This window comes from Callorhinus ursinus, unplaced genomic scaffold, assembly GCF_003265705.2.
Source record: "Callorhinus ursinus isolate GAN/ISIS: 27379988/994484 unplaced genomic scaffold, GSC_fseal_2.0 scaffold28, whole genome shotgun sequence".
NCBI classification, from domain to species: Eukaryota; Metazoa; Chordata; class Mammalia; order Carnivora; family Otariidae; genus Callorhinus; species Callorhinus ursinus.
The window spans coordinates 2,061,410-2,078,235 of record NW_027397090.1 but is presented as its reverse complement, the minus strand read 5'-3'; the positions used below and the strand labels follow the sequence as shown (position 1 = coordinate 2,078,235).

Here is a 16,826-nt window from a genome sequence, read left to right as displayed (position 1 = left end):
TGGCCAGTAGCCAAGAATCCAACTGAAATACTAACACTGACAATCTGCCCAAGACCTGCATCTGATGTTGACCTTTGTTTTATCTTTGATTTTTTTTTAATTTTTGACCTCTGAACACCATTTAAAAGGAAAAAAAACCTACATGGACATAAATATTGTAATCACTCACGGGATTTAGATGCAAAGAAAGATCTCCACTGGGCTAGAGATCACTGTCACTTAGAATCTCTTGCTTCGGGACACCTGGGTGGCTCAGTCGGTTGGTTACCGGTCTGCCTTTGGCTCAGGTCATGACCCCACCCCCGCCGGGGTCCTGGGATCGGGCTGTGTTGGGCTCCTTGCTCAGCAGGGAGTCTGCTTCTCCCTCTCCCTGCTGCTCCCCCTGCTCATGCTCTCTCTCTGACAAATAAATAAAATCTTTAAAAAAAAATCTCTTGTTTCTTGTCTTCAGTTTTAATTTTCATAAGTGCTCTGGAAGGGACAAAGTTCCAGAAAGGGAGAGGATTTAAATTATAACAAAGTAATAGTAGCTTTCTTAGAGTTCTGGAATCAGAGAACCAGCACGAGGGAAAATCGTGCTAGGAAGGGTTTAAGAGGGTGTCCAGTCCATCCCTTGTCTTATTTCAGCAAAATTGCCTTCAAGAATTTCACACGTCAAAAATACATTCTATTTTTGGACACATCCAGATAAGGAGATTTCTCTACCTCCCTTGGTGTCCCATTTCAATGACTGTCACTCTGAGGAAAGTTTCCCTCAGATACCTCCTGTATCTGGTCATGCTGTTTAAATGATTTTCTGTTTGTTTTATTCTTAACAAATATAGATTAGCAGTGTTCATCGTCTCCATGATAACTCGTCTTATAACTTGCAACCTCTTTTTTATTTATCATCTACAAGACATTTTCATATACATTATCTATTTAGCCCTTAAAATAATCCTATTATTACCCAGCCCATTTTACAGATGGGGACATTCAGGCTTAGAGAGTAAGGAAATTTAGGCTTAGCGAAAGAAATATGACAATCCCAAGGTTACTCAGCTATTCGGGGCTTGGGCTCAAATTCAGCTACTTCCTTCCTATGTAAGTGTTACTTACTAAGTCACTAACCCCTCAACCTCTCTACACCCCCATTCTGAACAAGCCCAGAATGAGAAATTGTGCTTTAGGACAGGCTTAGCAAATGTGGAGCAAAGCTGGAGGGCTTTCTTCCATAGAGAATCCAGATGTCGTTTTATTTTCTAAGTTGACAGTGTGATTTAACAGCGGGTAGTTGTGATTTGTGGCACCATCACTCCCTTCTTCTAGCAACTGCACCCTGATTTCCCTCAGGAACCGTCAATCCAATTGCCCAGCCTTTTCCAAAGAGCTAGCACTTCTCAGGCACGTTTTCCCAAGAATCCGAATCTTGAATGGAGTGACAGAAGAATGAAAACGGTCAGAGTTCAGCCATCTCACAGGTGAGCTTGCCAGACCTGCTCTGGTTTCCAGGAACTAGTCCTTCCACTTCTCCACACTTCTCGGGGTCCCCTCATATTCTCGTTAAGCCCTTGTTCTGCTTAGGGTTAGCCAGGGTTGGTTTCTGTTGGTTGCAAACACAGAACACTGACTGATACAACTCTTGGGAAGAACAGAGTAAAATACATGCTTAGTAAGTTCTGCTTTTATTATGTGCCTATTCTGTAGGTGAGAAATATTACAAGGAAATCAGACTCTTAGCATTTTGTAAACTAAGAAAATTCCTTCACATTGAAGAAAGTAGTCCAGTAATTTCTTGTGCAACTGATCAAAGGCAGGAATAAACTGGCAAGTTCTCCAGAATCCTGGCTATGTTTTTTTCTTCCAAAACACGGCTTCTGGGATCTTAGATTTCTCAGGAAGTACAGAAAATTCAGAAAGCTTTGAAAGTGTTTAAAGAGGTGTTCTCCTGGTGAAGAGTCCTTTCGTGGAGGGCTCAGGGAGGACAGAGGTACTATAACAACGTGCTCTCAGAGCCACTCACCCGCCAAGAGAATGGGTAACAGGGGGCACACCTGGAAAGTCCTGGCCACTTAGTCAAAGGTAACTACAGCCTTTGGTGTTAAGGGAGTCCCAGTCACCCAGACTTGAAGTCTAAAAGCAGAAACTAGAAGAAAAGGTAACACTGTCTACTCAACATAGCAAGTGGCTGAGTTCTACACAGTAACCATCCTGAGCTCACTGCATGGAGAAGCATCCCATCAGATTCTTTTCTCTTCCTGGGACTGGACAAGGCAGTAAAAGCCTGTCAATCCTTTGAAACTGCCCTAAGAATAGCCTGATTTCACAGTTCATAGAAACTATAAGCCAACGGTAAAGGGATACCAGATGTGCTAATCTGGGGTAATCTACTCAATGAGCAAAACCACCAACATGTGCAGCAGATTGTGGAGACAATGAATTACAAAACAAGAAGCCTGCTCACTATAATGTACTGTGCAATCTGAGAAAATAAGGCACCTGAATGGGAAGGATCAATAGGCGGTGCAAGAAGAACGCCAACTGCCATGCACAGAGAACAAACACATGACATCGGGGGTCAATACCTCGTCGTCTAGTCCCCCGTCCTGTCGCCCCCCCAACCCCGCCCCCGCTGTAATTCAAGACCGTTCTTAGCCATGTGGGCACAGAAATTTTTTATCTCTTCCTTTTCGTAAGGACCTGATTTCAGCACCCAAACAACGAAAAATCAGAAGAATAGGTCTGCGTAAGAAGGGAAACCATAAAATAATGCTGACGAAAATTCTCCCTTCTGGAGAGTAAAAAATGACAGAGGAATGTCACAGTCGAATGACTTGTACCTAGTGGAGCATTAAATGTATCTTTTGATTTGACTAAGCGACAAACATTTAATCCCTTTTAACATCAGCTATCAACAGTTGTGTTTAAGGAAATGGCAAAGTAATATTTAGGAAAAAACAAACCCTAGCTCACAGTATACTCGGAAGAAGTCTCCAGATATATTCTCTCACTTGGGCGGAGTCCAAGCAGCACACCTATAAACATTACTCGCTTGGCAAAGACAATTCGAGAATGGGATAGTGGATACTCAGCAAGGGAAGAAGTGATCTTTATTTTGGTAAAAGCTTGTAATTTATCACAAGCTACTCCTCAGCTAGCCGATCCCTGGAACACTGTGTAAGGTCTACAAAAAGGCATGGGATGCCACACCACCATCTAGAGCAGAGACAGTGGCCTGGACTCCCCCTGACCATGGCACCAGCCCCCCAGCTAACCAGTGGGGCTCTCAATTCAATGTAGTAACATTTACGCAGGACCCAAAGAAATTCCAAAATTCTGGTATTCCAGTATTCCCATCGCTAGAACGAATTTCACAGCAAACGAAACTATGAACAATTTCCCAGTTAAGAACAGGTCATACCATTTTTAAGCTACATTTCGCTCTATAAAATACATGCACTCAGAAGCAAGTACAAAGTTAGGAGAAAAATATTATAATGTGTTTGTTTTTATTTACGCTACTACCATATATTATGACCAATGTGGCCGAAGATGCAAAGAAGCTTTTAGAAAAACTACATTTTTTACATCTTTAGCGTCACAAAATCATATAAATCACAGTGCATTTCTTTCAAGTAATTGCTAATAAAATGCACACCAAATTCCTTAAACTATTTATAAAATAGAAAGCATATTATAACCAGAAACTTCTGTAGAAAATTCTAACTGAAACAAAAAATATTATTATTGAATGGGTCTCATAAACACAAGAAAATAAAATTCAAATTTCTTAGTCTGGATTCAAAACCTTTCAGAAACACATTCTAAACCATTTTTTGATTTTATTTTCTAATTCTCCTCTATAAGAATTCTGCTCAAGTTAAACTGGCCAACACAGTCACACCCCTTTTTCTTAACATCTACTCCTGCCATTCCTCCATCCCAAAGTGCCCCACCCTCAGCCATGCCCTTGACTTTTTCTGGATTGTCAATTTCTGCCCAGCCCTCATGAAACTTCCCTGTGTCTCTGACAGCTCACTGCATTGATTCCCTTACACACAGAAAAACATGTCAATGGTGATCTGTTGATTTGAATAAGCATTTCAACAACCTGGGGGCAGAAGAGGAGACTTTCAGTTGTCTAAGGTGATAAATCACTTGCCCATTCATAAAACAGTATTTTTTGAGCTTCTACTATGTATAAGATACAATGTCAGTGTCCCTGAAAAACGCTGACGTGCAACTGACATCATCTACTTTCAAGGAGCTTTAAGTCTAGTTGGGAAAATAAGACCAACCCCCCAAGTCAACATAATGAATATAAGCTAGGCAATTATAAACACTCCGCTATGGTTTCTGCTAAAGGAGGGTGAGATTACTTAGTGCAATTGCGGTGGGGGGGGGGGGGGGAGTTGCGCAGAGAACTCTGGGAGGAAATGGCAGTTGGATGGACTAGAAAGAAGACATTATGTCCTTAATAAGCGTTAACGAAGGCAAGGAGTGGGCAGAGCTTGGGAAGTTAATGGATGAAGCAAGGAGTGATGCTTCAGAATATGTGTCCATTGAAGAGAAAATGGAACAAATGGGAAAGTAATTTACATTACAAATTAAAGGGGATTAAACATACTGAGAAATTCAGAGGTTAGCACACACTCCCTATATTAGGCAGTGTAATAAGTAGCCAAGAGATGTGGGAAGATTCCACAGGGTAATTACGATATCTGAGAAAAATCATATTATTATAACTTTTTATGATGTTGATTTTTAACTGAACATTATTCATCACAGTAAAGTTTATTTAATTAGAAGTGATACAAAGAGCTCAAGTAACACACGTTGTTAAATATTCTTCCATGTGTTATATAAATAAGGCCTAAGTTCCACTCTATCTTCCACATTTGTGTGCTGGTACAATCAATGGGCCCCACGTGAAAAGCTAAACTCAAAGCAAGATCCTGAACTATTCTTCTGGAACATCCAAGAAAGATGATTTTTGTGCATCACATGAAGGGACACTGCATTATATTATAAGGTGTAAAAGGGCAATATGTTATATATATACATATATATAACATTATAAGGTGTAAAATGGCATAATATTATAAGGTGTAAAATGGCAATATATTATAATATATAATATATATACCATATTATAAGGTGTAAAATGGCAATATGTTATATATATAACATTATAAGGTGTAAAATGGCATAATATTATAAGGTGTAAAATGGCAATATATTATATAATATATATAACATATTATAAGGTGTAAAATGGCAATGTTATATATATAACATTATAAGGTGTAAAATGGCAATATGTTATATATATATATAAATAACACACACATATTGCCAATTACACACACACACACACACACACACACACACACACACACACACACACACAGCTGACCCTTGAAAAACACAGTTTGAACCCTGCAAGTGCACCGATAAGTGGATTTTTTGGATAAATACAGTATAGTACTGTAAATGTACTGTCTCTTCCTTACGATTTCCTTAATAACATTTTCTTTTCTCTAGCTTGCTTTCTTGTAACAATACAGTGTATAATACGTGTAACACACAAAATGTGTGTTAATCAACTTTTATGTTATTGGTAAGGCTTCTGGTCAACAGTAGGCCATTAGTTAAGTCTTGGAGGAGTCAAAAGTTATACGTGGATCTTGCCTGCACAGGGGGTCGGCACCCCTAATCCCCACGTTGTTCAAGGGTCAACTGTTTATCCTATCACACATGTGGTTAACTCAGCCAGAATCCATGACATCATGATATTATCAAATAACTGTAGATTGGGGAAAGTTGCTGGCATTAAAAAACAGTTCCTTCTCACAATTGCAATGAAACAAGCAAGCCACTATTTCAGAAACTCATTACCCTGAGATTTCTTGGAGAGGGAGGGCGGGACAACGCTGATCCTTCTAAATTTAGACTGTTTAGCTATCCAGGCAGCCTCATCTGGTTGAGGTACCACATTCCCAGGCTCATCAACCTGCCCAGATCATTTTCACTCTCAAGAGTAGAAACGGGAAAGAGTCGTTGTGGAGGGTCTCTCTGCTCTTTGTGGAGACACTCCCTTGTCACCATCGGAAAACTAAGTGCCAGAGTATCAATTCGATAAGAAGTAAGTCAGTTGACTTCAAGGAAACATCCAAGAAAAAAAAAATGCCTGATTTTAAGATGATCTGTACACTTAGAAGCTTCTAGATGGTAAGAGAAGTGAAGATACACAGCATTGCTTTATTTTACCTATGATTCACTTTGAGTTAACTCTCAGTTTATGAGTCACAGTGGGCATGCCAGCCTCTTACTGCCACATATTGACCTGGTATACGGAAACATTTTTAAGAACAGATTATCAAGAGCACCGAGTGGAAGACTTGAAGGAAGGCTCTCAAACCAGTGTAGGTGCAGTGCTCCATCAACAAAAGGTGAGGTTTTACCAGCTTAGGAGAAGATCAACACCTACAAGCCCTGAGAAGATTTAGATTTTTTTTTTTTTCTCCTCACCCCTTCTCAAGTGATTTTAGAAGTTTGCATGACTGTAACACAACTGCAGGGAAACATGTTTGAAAGGTTATTGGAAGTGACAGATGGACCTATTTTGAAATAAAATTAAGCCTGTGGTACTACTGAAAGGAAGTCACGAAATCCAAAATTAAACCGGACAGAATGCTCTTAAGCTGTTTTGTTCTTTTTTTTTTCTTCTTCTTCTTCTTCTTCTTCAAGGAAGCACCAAGAGTGGGAGGTTGAAGCAAGGCCATTGTCTCTTCTCTGAATGCCCTCACCTTGGTCAATTTGGCCTGAGTTTACAACCAGTCTTCTTAACATAATGGGGCACCCCCGGAATTTTAAACCTCCGTATATTTATTGTCGAACATCCAAACGTGTCTTCCACCGATATCACTAAGAACACAACTCTAATCATGCAGAGATGTGACTTTAAAGATTTAAGGGGAAAAAAAAAAAAAAACTACAAAGAACATACTGAACCATTAAAACGTCCCACCTGGGAGGAGACGAAAAATGCATGCTTCAAAAACCCACTGTCCAACCCAGCCACGTGCAGACAGCATCCACACCGTGGACAGCTTTGCCTGCGGTTCCCAGGAGGAGCCACGCCTACCTTATTATGCTCGTACTTGTAGGGGATCTTGAGCGTGTCCATGGCTCTGATCATAGCCTGCATGGCCGTGAAGATGTTCTGATACACCAGCTTGGTGAAGCCCCTTTTGTCTTCATCAGAGTAGCCCGACCCGTGGATGATTCTCATCTGCTTGATAAACGTACTCTTGCCACTCTCTCCCGTCCCTGCAAGATGGACAACAGCAAAAGAGGTCATCAGACCATGACACCGTCTCACAATCTCCCAGACAGCTGAACTAGACATGGCGGCTTGGATGCAGCATCCCCGCGCGGCCTGCTGGAGGAGCATCACAGGACGGCGGCATCACGAGAGGGGGAAATGCCACCTGTAGAGAACACTCAGCAAAACTAGAGGATGAGAGTCCATTTCAGAGGCGGATGGAGCTTAAACGCACGCGAGCACGCACGCACACACACGCGCGCACACACACACACACACACAAACACAACCTGTCACCTCTTTGGAAGCCACTCAGCATGGAATTTTGATAGTGATTTGTAACCACATAACTCAGGAGAAACACAATGAAATCAGCATCTTTTGAAGAGAATAAACACTTGATAAAGCTCTCCTCCCCGGAGAATATCTGAAAGCCTTCCAGGAGGCTGGGCTGCTAGGCAGGATCTGGATCTGGAAATGACAATGTACTTACACAAATGCTGTTCAAAGAGCAGTAAGAGAAAAATGCCTCGAAATCGTTTTCTTTCACTTTAAAATGGTACATAGATATGGAGAGCACAGCATCCAGATAAGAATTAGGAACTTTCTGCACAGCAAGGATCCACTGTATGTGGCTGAGTTATTTCAAGGAATCGCCTAATTCAGAGAAGTCACAGTGACTCGCCTTCCTTCTGCCCATTCTTGACTAATAGCATGATATAGAAATTTACTGTTACTGGATTTTTCTCTACCATGCTCTTATTTTCCCCCTTTTCAACACCCCTTTTTCTGTTGCCGTAAGCCTGCAGTCAATCCCTAACAAAGCTACCAATGGCCACGGGAGGAAGAAAAGATAGAAAGTTGGGATTCTATCACTGAATGACAACCTATTGCTTCCACAACGAATCTAAAACTATGAATGTAAAAACTTCATTTTTCCAAATGGAGATGGCTTCTTCTGTGCGTCACTTCATTTCTGAACATTTTCACTCACTTTCAGGCTTCCTTGAGATTTCCAAAACAATAACTATCTCTGTTATCAACAATCCTAACAGTGTAGAAAATGGTTATCAATAACTCTAACAGTGTAGAAAAACACTGAAAGTACCTATTTAGATATTAAACATGGAAGAATAAAATATTAAAACACAGGATGGCTAGCATGTCTTTATTGCCATTTGTGACCTACAAGGTGCTTAAAAACACAAAAGGAAAACTGAAAACTAGGAATACAGCATGTGTCCTAATTTCATTTTGTTTTTCTAGGGGTTAGATTTCATTTTCATCTTTATAAACAATCACGAAAGATTCAAATGAGTATTACGGTTTTCACAGAAGCAATCTTAAATGTCTACAGATGTCCGGGTAAACACAGAAGCCTTGCCCAGTTACAGAGGAAGATGATTTCTAACTCTGTGGTCCTGGGTCAGCAACTCCTTTATCATTTTCATATGACTTTTAATAAGTGATCTGGAGTCCTTGAACTATAAAGTTAACACTGCAATGTGAATGCCATCAACCCATTTTAACGAGCTTCATCCCAAGAGTTTAAAACGACTATTTTAGGGGCACCTGGGTGGCTCAGATGGTTAAGCATCTGCTTTCGACCCGGGTCATGATCCCAGGTCCTGGGATCCAGTCCCGTGTTGGGCTCCCGGCTCAGCGGGGAGCCCGCTTCTCCCTCTCCCTCTGCCTCTCCCCTTGCTTGTGCTCTGTCTCTCTCTCTCTCAAACGAATAAATAAAATCTTTTAAATAAAAAATAGATAAGTAAAACAACTATTTTATAATCTCAACCATGAATATGAGGGGGGACCCAAAGTATCTAAAAAGTAGCACCTCTGATAGAAATAAAGCAATGAAACTGATCCTCATTATTGATCCACAATGTATAGAAAACAACAGGTATCTTTACTCTCCCAAGCATTTCAAAGTATGCAGGAAAAAAAATCCAGATTGCTTCTTTATTATCCCTCTCCCAGGGGCAATGGCTTGCTCCGAGGGCCCAACCATAGACATAATCATCAAATCAGAATCCCTGCTAGTTTTTTCCACAACAAAAACAAGAAGAAATCTTACTTAATATGTGAGGTTAATGGCACGAGAAGAAAAGGAAAGAGAATCAGGCCATAGGGCGTCTTCCTCCTGGCAATCAGAGCAGCTTTTATCTACTCATTTGGGTGAGCATAAAATCTAAAACGTAAAAATAAGAAAGTCGCAGACAAATAAACTACACTGGCTTGTGTTTCACTTCAGTCTCGCCAGGCAAGAGCAGTCAACGCTCGGTACCTCTTTGGATCTAGTCACCTGGGCATCATGCTAATGGAAGAGTCCAAACAGAGACAGAATGCGGAACCAATGAATGAAAGTGGGCAAAGAAAGGGGAAAGAAAAAAAAAATCCAAAAATCAACTCCAAAGTAAGACATGTTCCTATTGCCCCAGACACACCCAGGGATCCTCTCTCTCCATACTCTTGTCTTGCTCAGTGCCCCAGGAGGCTGATCCATAAGGCTTTCACATCAACAGCTCCCTTGCCCTCATCTTTGCCTTGGGTTTAGCACGTAGAAGACATGAGGAGGAGACCAGAGAGCAGGAAAATGAGGAAGGGGAATTTCCCCCACAGCCTGCTCCCTGCAAGGGCACCAGAGATACGCTGTGTCCCCTCCTGCTGGGTGCCCGCCGCCCCACGCAGCTACTCTGTCTGGGTTCCTGTGACCGCTCTCTCCCCTTGCCAGGCTAGCGCCGGCCCCTAAGCACCTCATCCCCTTCTAGAACTCCCTTCAGCCACCCGGCTGGCGTGTGCCACAGGTTTTCTGCTGGGACCCAACTTTTAACCACTTAATCTAATTCTGAGTTTCTGAATACTGCTTCGATTAGTGGGGACCCATTTTGAATCTCTGTGCCATCCTCCAATTGACTGGCCATCCCTCCCAGATAAATTTCACCCATGAACTTAGTGCTCACCCTTTGATGTTACTATATAAATACAGCAAAGTCAGAATGAAGGCAGCACACCACGTAAGAGAAAGTCTGTGTGACTTTCAGATGCTGTAGGTAGAAGCTAAAAGTAGCCAACTGGTGTTATTATTCTATACTTACAATGGATTTAGCCCCCCAACAAAAATATGGACTGAAAACCTCAACAGAGCAAAAACTTCAGCTTGTTCCATTGAAAGAGTTCTATCATGGAGACAAATGAACTATTCTTAACAAATGTGTAAGCCAAATATCATGTTGTTCTCCTATTTTTACAGACTTATACAACATTCTCAGGATTTGAAATGGACATTTTAACTATCTACTCATGATGAATATGAAAAAAAAATGGTTGGTACAACTAAGAAAAAAAAACAGCTGTTCTTGAATTCTATAAAATGGTGTTGTTTCCTAAGGCCACATGAAAAGTCTGAGAAACGTCACAATTCCTTATATCTGAATGAGAGAAAGCAGACTTTTCTGCTAATAGATTCTCTGTGAATCCAGCAACCGGCTAAACTCTTTTCACAGCACAGGGCACAAGTAACTCTTGACCTAGCTCAAGAAATACACATCTACTGTTTCCAAAGCCACTGATAAGACCTAGCAGTGAGCACTTACATGAAAGCGGGGGAGGCTCTCGTTTTTGCTAATTTGAATATATCTCCAAACAAGTCACTCAATAACTTCAAGCACATCACAAGGTTCTTTGCACCTCACAACACTGTTTTTTCTCTTTTAATGGTCTCTATAAATATGGCTAAAAATTTTCCCCAGAAAAGTTGTTCTACCTTTGGGTAGGTACTCTGCCTTTTCTTAGCCTAGCTCATCAAAACACCCAGAACTGAGATTCTGCAAGAATCATGCTATTAAAGTAAGGGCACACATGGGGCGTCTGGCTGGCTTGGTCAGTAGAGCATGCCAACTGTTGATCTTGGGTTGTGAGTTTGAGCCCCACACTGGGGGTAGAGATTACTTAAAAATAAAATCTTAAAAAAAAAGAGGGGGAGGGATATCATCCAGCATGTGTAACTGGCTTTGAGGGATACTTAGGTTTTTTTCTTCCCTACCCATCAGATCAGGATAAAGCAGAGAGAGGAGCAATCCCCACTTCACCTCACATGTCTTCCCGTCAGAACAAAATCAAGTATGAATTTCATATCCCACTGTGGAAGGCATCACTTTGTAAGTCAGAATACGGCGTATCAGCCACATACACAGTCGCACACACAACAATCTGATGCCTCCATTTTAGGCTTTTACAAGACCTTTTCAACACAAGAGGAATTCCACGCATGGCTTCCGCCACAAATCCGTATCTACTCTCTGTACCCTACTCACATGAAGCAACTATATGACGACACTGATTATCCTGCCCATTTGCACAATGAAAGCCGTAAACCATTCTGTCCAATTCATCTCTAAAGGCAGGAGAGTTTTTCTCATCCCACATCACCCACCCTCCTGAAACGGCAGTTTTAAATGCAGTAATACATCAACTTCTTAATGGTAATGGATTATCATTTACTGTTGAAAGCAATCACGGATTCATTGGTTCCTTCCGTCACGCTTAAGTTGGCTTCTTGGATTATACTTTTTTATCAAAAGAGCTGCAAAGCACAATCCACGTACATACAAGACTTGCTCGGTGCCCTCAAAATGTCAGTGACTACTGTCACTGCTCTGAAAAGGCAGGGGTGTCCCCGACTGCCATACACTGGCCCTGGAAAACAATCAGTGAACACTGCACTATCAGGAACTTGTAGGATCCTCATGCTTCATTCCCTTCACCCTGAAAAAAAAAGGCAGAAAATATGCCTCCTCGGGGCCTCTTACAGGCAGAGGGAGACCCACACCACGGCCACTTATTTTTTTAGGCTCCCAGGAAAAAGAAGAAATGCCAAAACTGAGTTATAAAAACTGTGGTATTTAAAGCTGTACAATGAATATATTCGTTTCGTCCTGCCAGTGCCTTTCATGACTGTATTTGGAGATATTGTCAAACCATCAAAAATCTACATCTGAAGCCTTTAATTAATGTGAAGGCTCAGGCCAAATGCCCCTGTCCTGCCCTCTTGATTGGCCAGCACCCAGAGAGAGAAAGGCTAAGAACAGACCCAAGTCTCATGGAGCTCAATTATAATTCAAGTAACTGTACTTAATAAGGCCTGCTGCCGGTTTAGGCCAAGAGTCGAAGACATGGAATCTCAGCACCACCAAAGCTGAACTTGGACTACTTCCACCTCAACTTGGATAAAGTAGAACCAGAAATTTCAGGGAGGAATTTTCTACCCACAAGCAGATCATCAAGCCACACCTGCAAAAAATTAATAGCACTGAGATAAAAGTGATTTAAATACACTGAACCCAAACCCAATCCATGTGCTGTCTATATCTCGGGCTATCTACTTTAAGATACGTGCATTCTGCGTTCTGCATATTTTCCTCCACTTAAATTGGGACCCTGCACTTGAAATGAAGCGGCTCTAATACCGAAGTCACCATAACTTCCTCTCCTTAAAAGACTGTCCTCTGAGGCCAAGAGTTGGGAATGACTTCACTCTTTAATCCCCAGCAAGGTCTGGCAGAAGGTACTAGGCAGTTTAAAAAATACAGCACAGAAATGAACTGAATTCAGTTATCCCCCACTGTGAATGGAAACTGAACAGATGGGTAAATCGGTGGTAAGCAGGACTATTAATAATAACTCATCCAGGTAGGTTGGTTTTAAAGGAAAGATAGGCAAAATACACTGAAAATGCAATTTGTTGAAAATACTTGGAATTTCATCTAATCCTGGGCTTCTCGAAGTGTTAAAATCCTCCCAGGAAAGGGACCTGCAGTGCTGTCAAGGTTACTCAAAAGGTCTAATTTCTTGGAGAGTCAATTTTACCACAGAGCATCCATGGTAAACATCTGTGTATTAAAAACTATCATCCATCGGTTGGTTGCACAAGCTTCTGAATAGAGTGAAAACCATTAGAATGTATACTTTTAGATGGTGGATGTCACGGTATATAAATTATATCTCAATATTTTTTAATTTCATAAACTAGTAACCGTACAGTTTGGAGACGACAGGAAGTTTACATGAATTTTCACACTAAAATTTGTTCAGGGGGTTACTTTTTTGTGTGTTTGTGTTTCTTTTTCTTTCTTTTTTATTTTTTTTTTAAGCAAACTCTACATCCAAGGTGGGGCTTAAACTCAGAACCCCAAGTTCAAGAGTCACGTGCTCCACTAACTAAGCCAGCCAGGAGGTTACTTTGAGATTACCTCCCCCCTCCTTTTCTCCTCCAGGAGTGCACGTTCATGCTCTTCTACCTCGAGTGTGTGCAGAGGAAAAGTCTGAGAAGCTCTGAGCTCACTCGGTTTGCAGAGGAGGGGAAGAGACTCGCTTCTATTTTGAGAACGAAATAGAAGGAAATGAACTAGAACCTACAGACATCTCGTCTGTCAGGGGCTCCCGATCTTACATCCTCATGAACTTTCTTTTCAGAAAACATTTTTTTCCAAATTTATAAAAGTTGTAAATATTTGCTAAAGAAAATTCAGAAAACCGGAACTGTTTTCAAAACTGTTGAAATGTTAACATTTTGGTATATTTCTTTCCAGTTTCCTCTTCCAGGCAAACGTACTCTTTCTGTCCTTGTTCTAAAATAAACCTGGGGTAATACTGTATTGTCATTTTTCACATAAAATATTGTGATAATCATTCCAAGATAGTAATTATGCTTCAGAAATAGCTATTAATGATTGTCTGAAAGGCCATAAGGATGCGTGATAATTTAACGACCTCCCTGTCATAACACATTTCGAGTATTTCTAATTTTTCACTTTTATAAATAATGTTGCGATAAACATCCCTGAAGAAAAATCTTTGTTTGCCTCAGTCTGCACTTCCTCAGGAGAATATGAGAGAAATGCAGTTGGGAAGGAGAGTTGCCTCATAGTTCTATGGCCGCTCAATAGTTTTACCAGCCGGTACATCCAGCAGACCCTTCTCTACCCCGCTCTTCATTTACCAACACCAGGCTTTTTTAATAGTTACAACTGGAGAAACAAAATTAAATCTTTATCTTAATTTACATCTTTACTTATGAGAACTTGTTTCATACTTTGTCATTTGTATCCCTTCTATGAACTTGCATTTTCTTTTGAGGACCTGCTATTTGTGGGGGGGGGGGCGGATTTCTTAGAACAATTTAGTTTTTAAAACAAAATTAAACTTTGGCTACAAATATTTCCTCAACCTGTCCTTTTCTTTCCATTCGATGACAAAAACCTGATATATCAACTTAAAATCTGTACTTAATTCATCTGGTTTCCTCTGTGATTTAACAAGTTTATGTTTTTTTAGAAGTTCCACACATATATATTTATTTTGGCTTTTCTCGTTTTATGTTTTACACTTAACGAATCCATCTATGCTTTATTCTGACGTGTGGTGTGCCGTGATTTTTTTTTTTTTATAACTCAAAACCCTTTCCCTAAAATCATTCTACATGTTAAAGTTACATTGTCACAGGAGCACTTCTCCGTATAATCAAATACTTGATCCACACAGGTGAGTTTTCTCATGTCCCCTAATGTTCTCCCAATGGCAGTCAATAAAACACACAGAACACAGCGAGTCTCCTCAAGCATCTCACTGACACATTCTTCGAGTTCCCTCTTCCTCCCCCTTCGGCACCCAGCTAGGCCATCAACTCTCCTTCCTAAGCCTTACATTCTTGCTCACTGTATTTCTTTAAAGCCCTCTCCAGAACAGTGGAGTAAATATACCGGGATGCTAAGGGTCTTCATCTTTCTTCCACTTTATGGGGCTATTTTTACCCATATGGCATAGTCTGCATATGCTGTCTCGCCTGTCCCTACAGCTCTGTGACCCGGCTAAGTTACCTGGCCTCTCAAACTTTTTCCTCATCTGAGGTACCACTACCTACTTTTTACAGCTCTGCTGTGAATTTTCGGTGAGTTGATCTAACAGTGACTGGGACATAGTAAGTACTCAACAAACACCAGATTTAATTTATAATGCCAAATCCGGTGGGAAAATGAGAGAACAGTCTGACCCAGGGCTAGATGCGGAGAGGCAAAAACTGAGTAATCAAGAGATATAATATTTCAAGGCAGTATTTTTTCAAAATCAAAATTAATGCCAAAAGCCCGTGATGAGCAAAATAATCAAACAAAAAAAAACCCAGAAAAATGTATTTTTAAATAAAGACAGGATCGGGAACAGCACTGTCCTGTGCCACATTAGCACTTGACATGCTCCCTCCCTTAAATTCTATATCCAAGGCAACAATCTGACTCACCTTACCCTGGGCTCAGATGTGATTCTAATTTTCTATTCCCCAAAATAACTGAGATAATCATCCCCAGTATCTCAGTATTTAAAGCCATAGTGCAGGGGCACCTGGGTGGCTCCATTGGTTAAGCGTCTGCCTTCGGCTCAGGTCACGATCCCAGGGTCCTGGGATCGAGCCCCACATTGGGCTCCCCGGTCAGCAAGAGAGCCTGCTTCTCCCTCTCCCTCTGCCCCTGCTCGTGTGCTCTCTCTCTCTCGCTCACTCTGTCTCTCAAATAAATAAATAAATAAGATCTTTAAAAAAGAATAATACTGTATGCACATTTTGAGCATGGATTGTTCATAATTTTATTGTGTGTGCATTTCATGCCAGCTGTTAGTCTAGGCATCAAGGATACAGGACAGAGTCCCTGCTTTCATACAAGTGTGAGTGGCAGATGACATGCAGATACACAGATGAATAATAAAATATCAAATGGAGATGGATGCTCTGCATTAAAGAATTAAAGGATAATGGAAAACGAATGACCTAGCAGCTACTTTAATTTGGGAAGCTGAGGAAAGACTTTCTAAGAAGGTGCATTTAAGCTGATATCTGAAAATCCAGGATCCAGCCACAAGAATATTAGAAAGAAACAGCATTCCAAGCAGTGAACCAGCTGACATACAGGTCAAGGCGGGAACTGGCACGCTGCAGGGATGACCAGAGGGGCCAGTGTGACTGAGGTCCCCAGGGGGCAGGGATAGGCAGGAGGTAATAAGAGGCTGGCTCTGCAGGCTACAGAGGCAGAGGCGAATCACACGGGGTCCTGCATTTCAGGAAACAAGTCTGGATTTTATTTTAGGTGCACTGGACAGCTTTGGAGAATTCCAACTAGGGAAGTGATATGCTTTGATTAATGCTAAGTGAAGAGTGGACCGACCGTAAAGGTAAGCCAAGAGGCTGTTTCAGTAATCCAAGCAAAAGATAATGGCAGGAGACGTGATGCCGAGAAGAGGAATGATTCCGGGTCTAGTCTGGGTGGAGATGAATGAGAAGTGGGTAGGGAGGAGGAGAGGAAAGAGAGATGACCCCTGGAATCGGGACTTGGGTGACTTAGATGGACAGAAGTTCTAGATTCTCAGAGAGGCCTGAAGAGGAAAAGGGTACAGAGAGGCACATTCAGTTTGAAGTGCTCGTTCATTCCAACAGAATCACTGTGTGTATACCTACACAAAAAAGGTCCACTGC

The 16,826-nt window shown here is 41.2% G+C and overlaps 1 protein-coding gene across 1 annotated transcript in view; it reads right to left on the bottom strand.

The window, feature by feature from the left end:
• Positions 1-16,826, bottom strand: part of GNAQ (G protein subunit alpha q) — a 303,312-nt gene that overhangs the window by 191,138 nt on the left and 95,348 nt on the right. Inside the window, exon 2 of the mRNA XM_025891414.2 lies at positions 7,127-7,311. Coding sequence (XP_025747199.1) covers positions 7,127-7,311 — 185 coding nt within the window. The remainder of the gene's footprint in view (positions 1-7,126; positions 7,312-16,826) is intronic.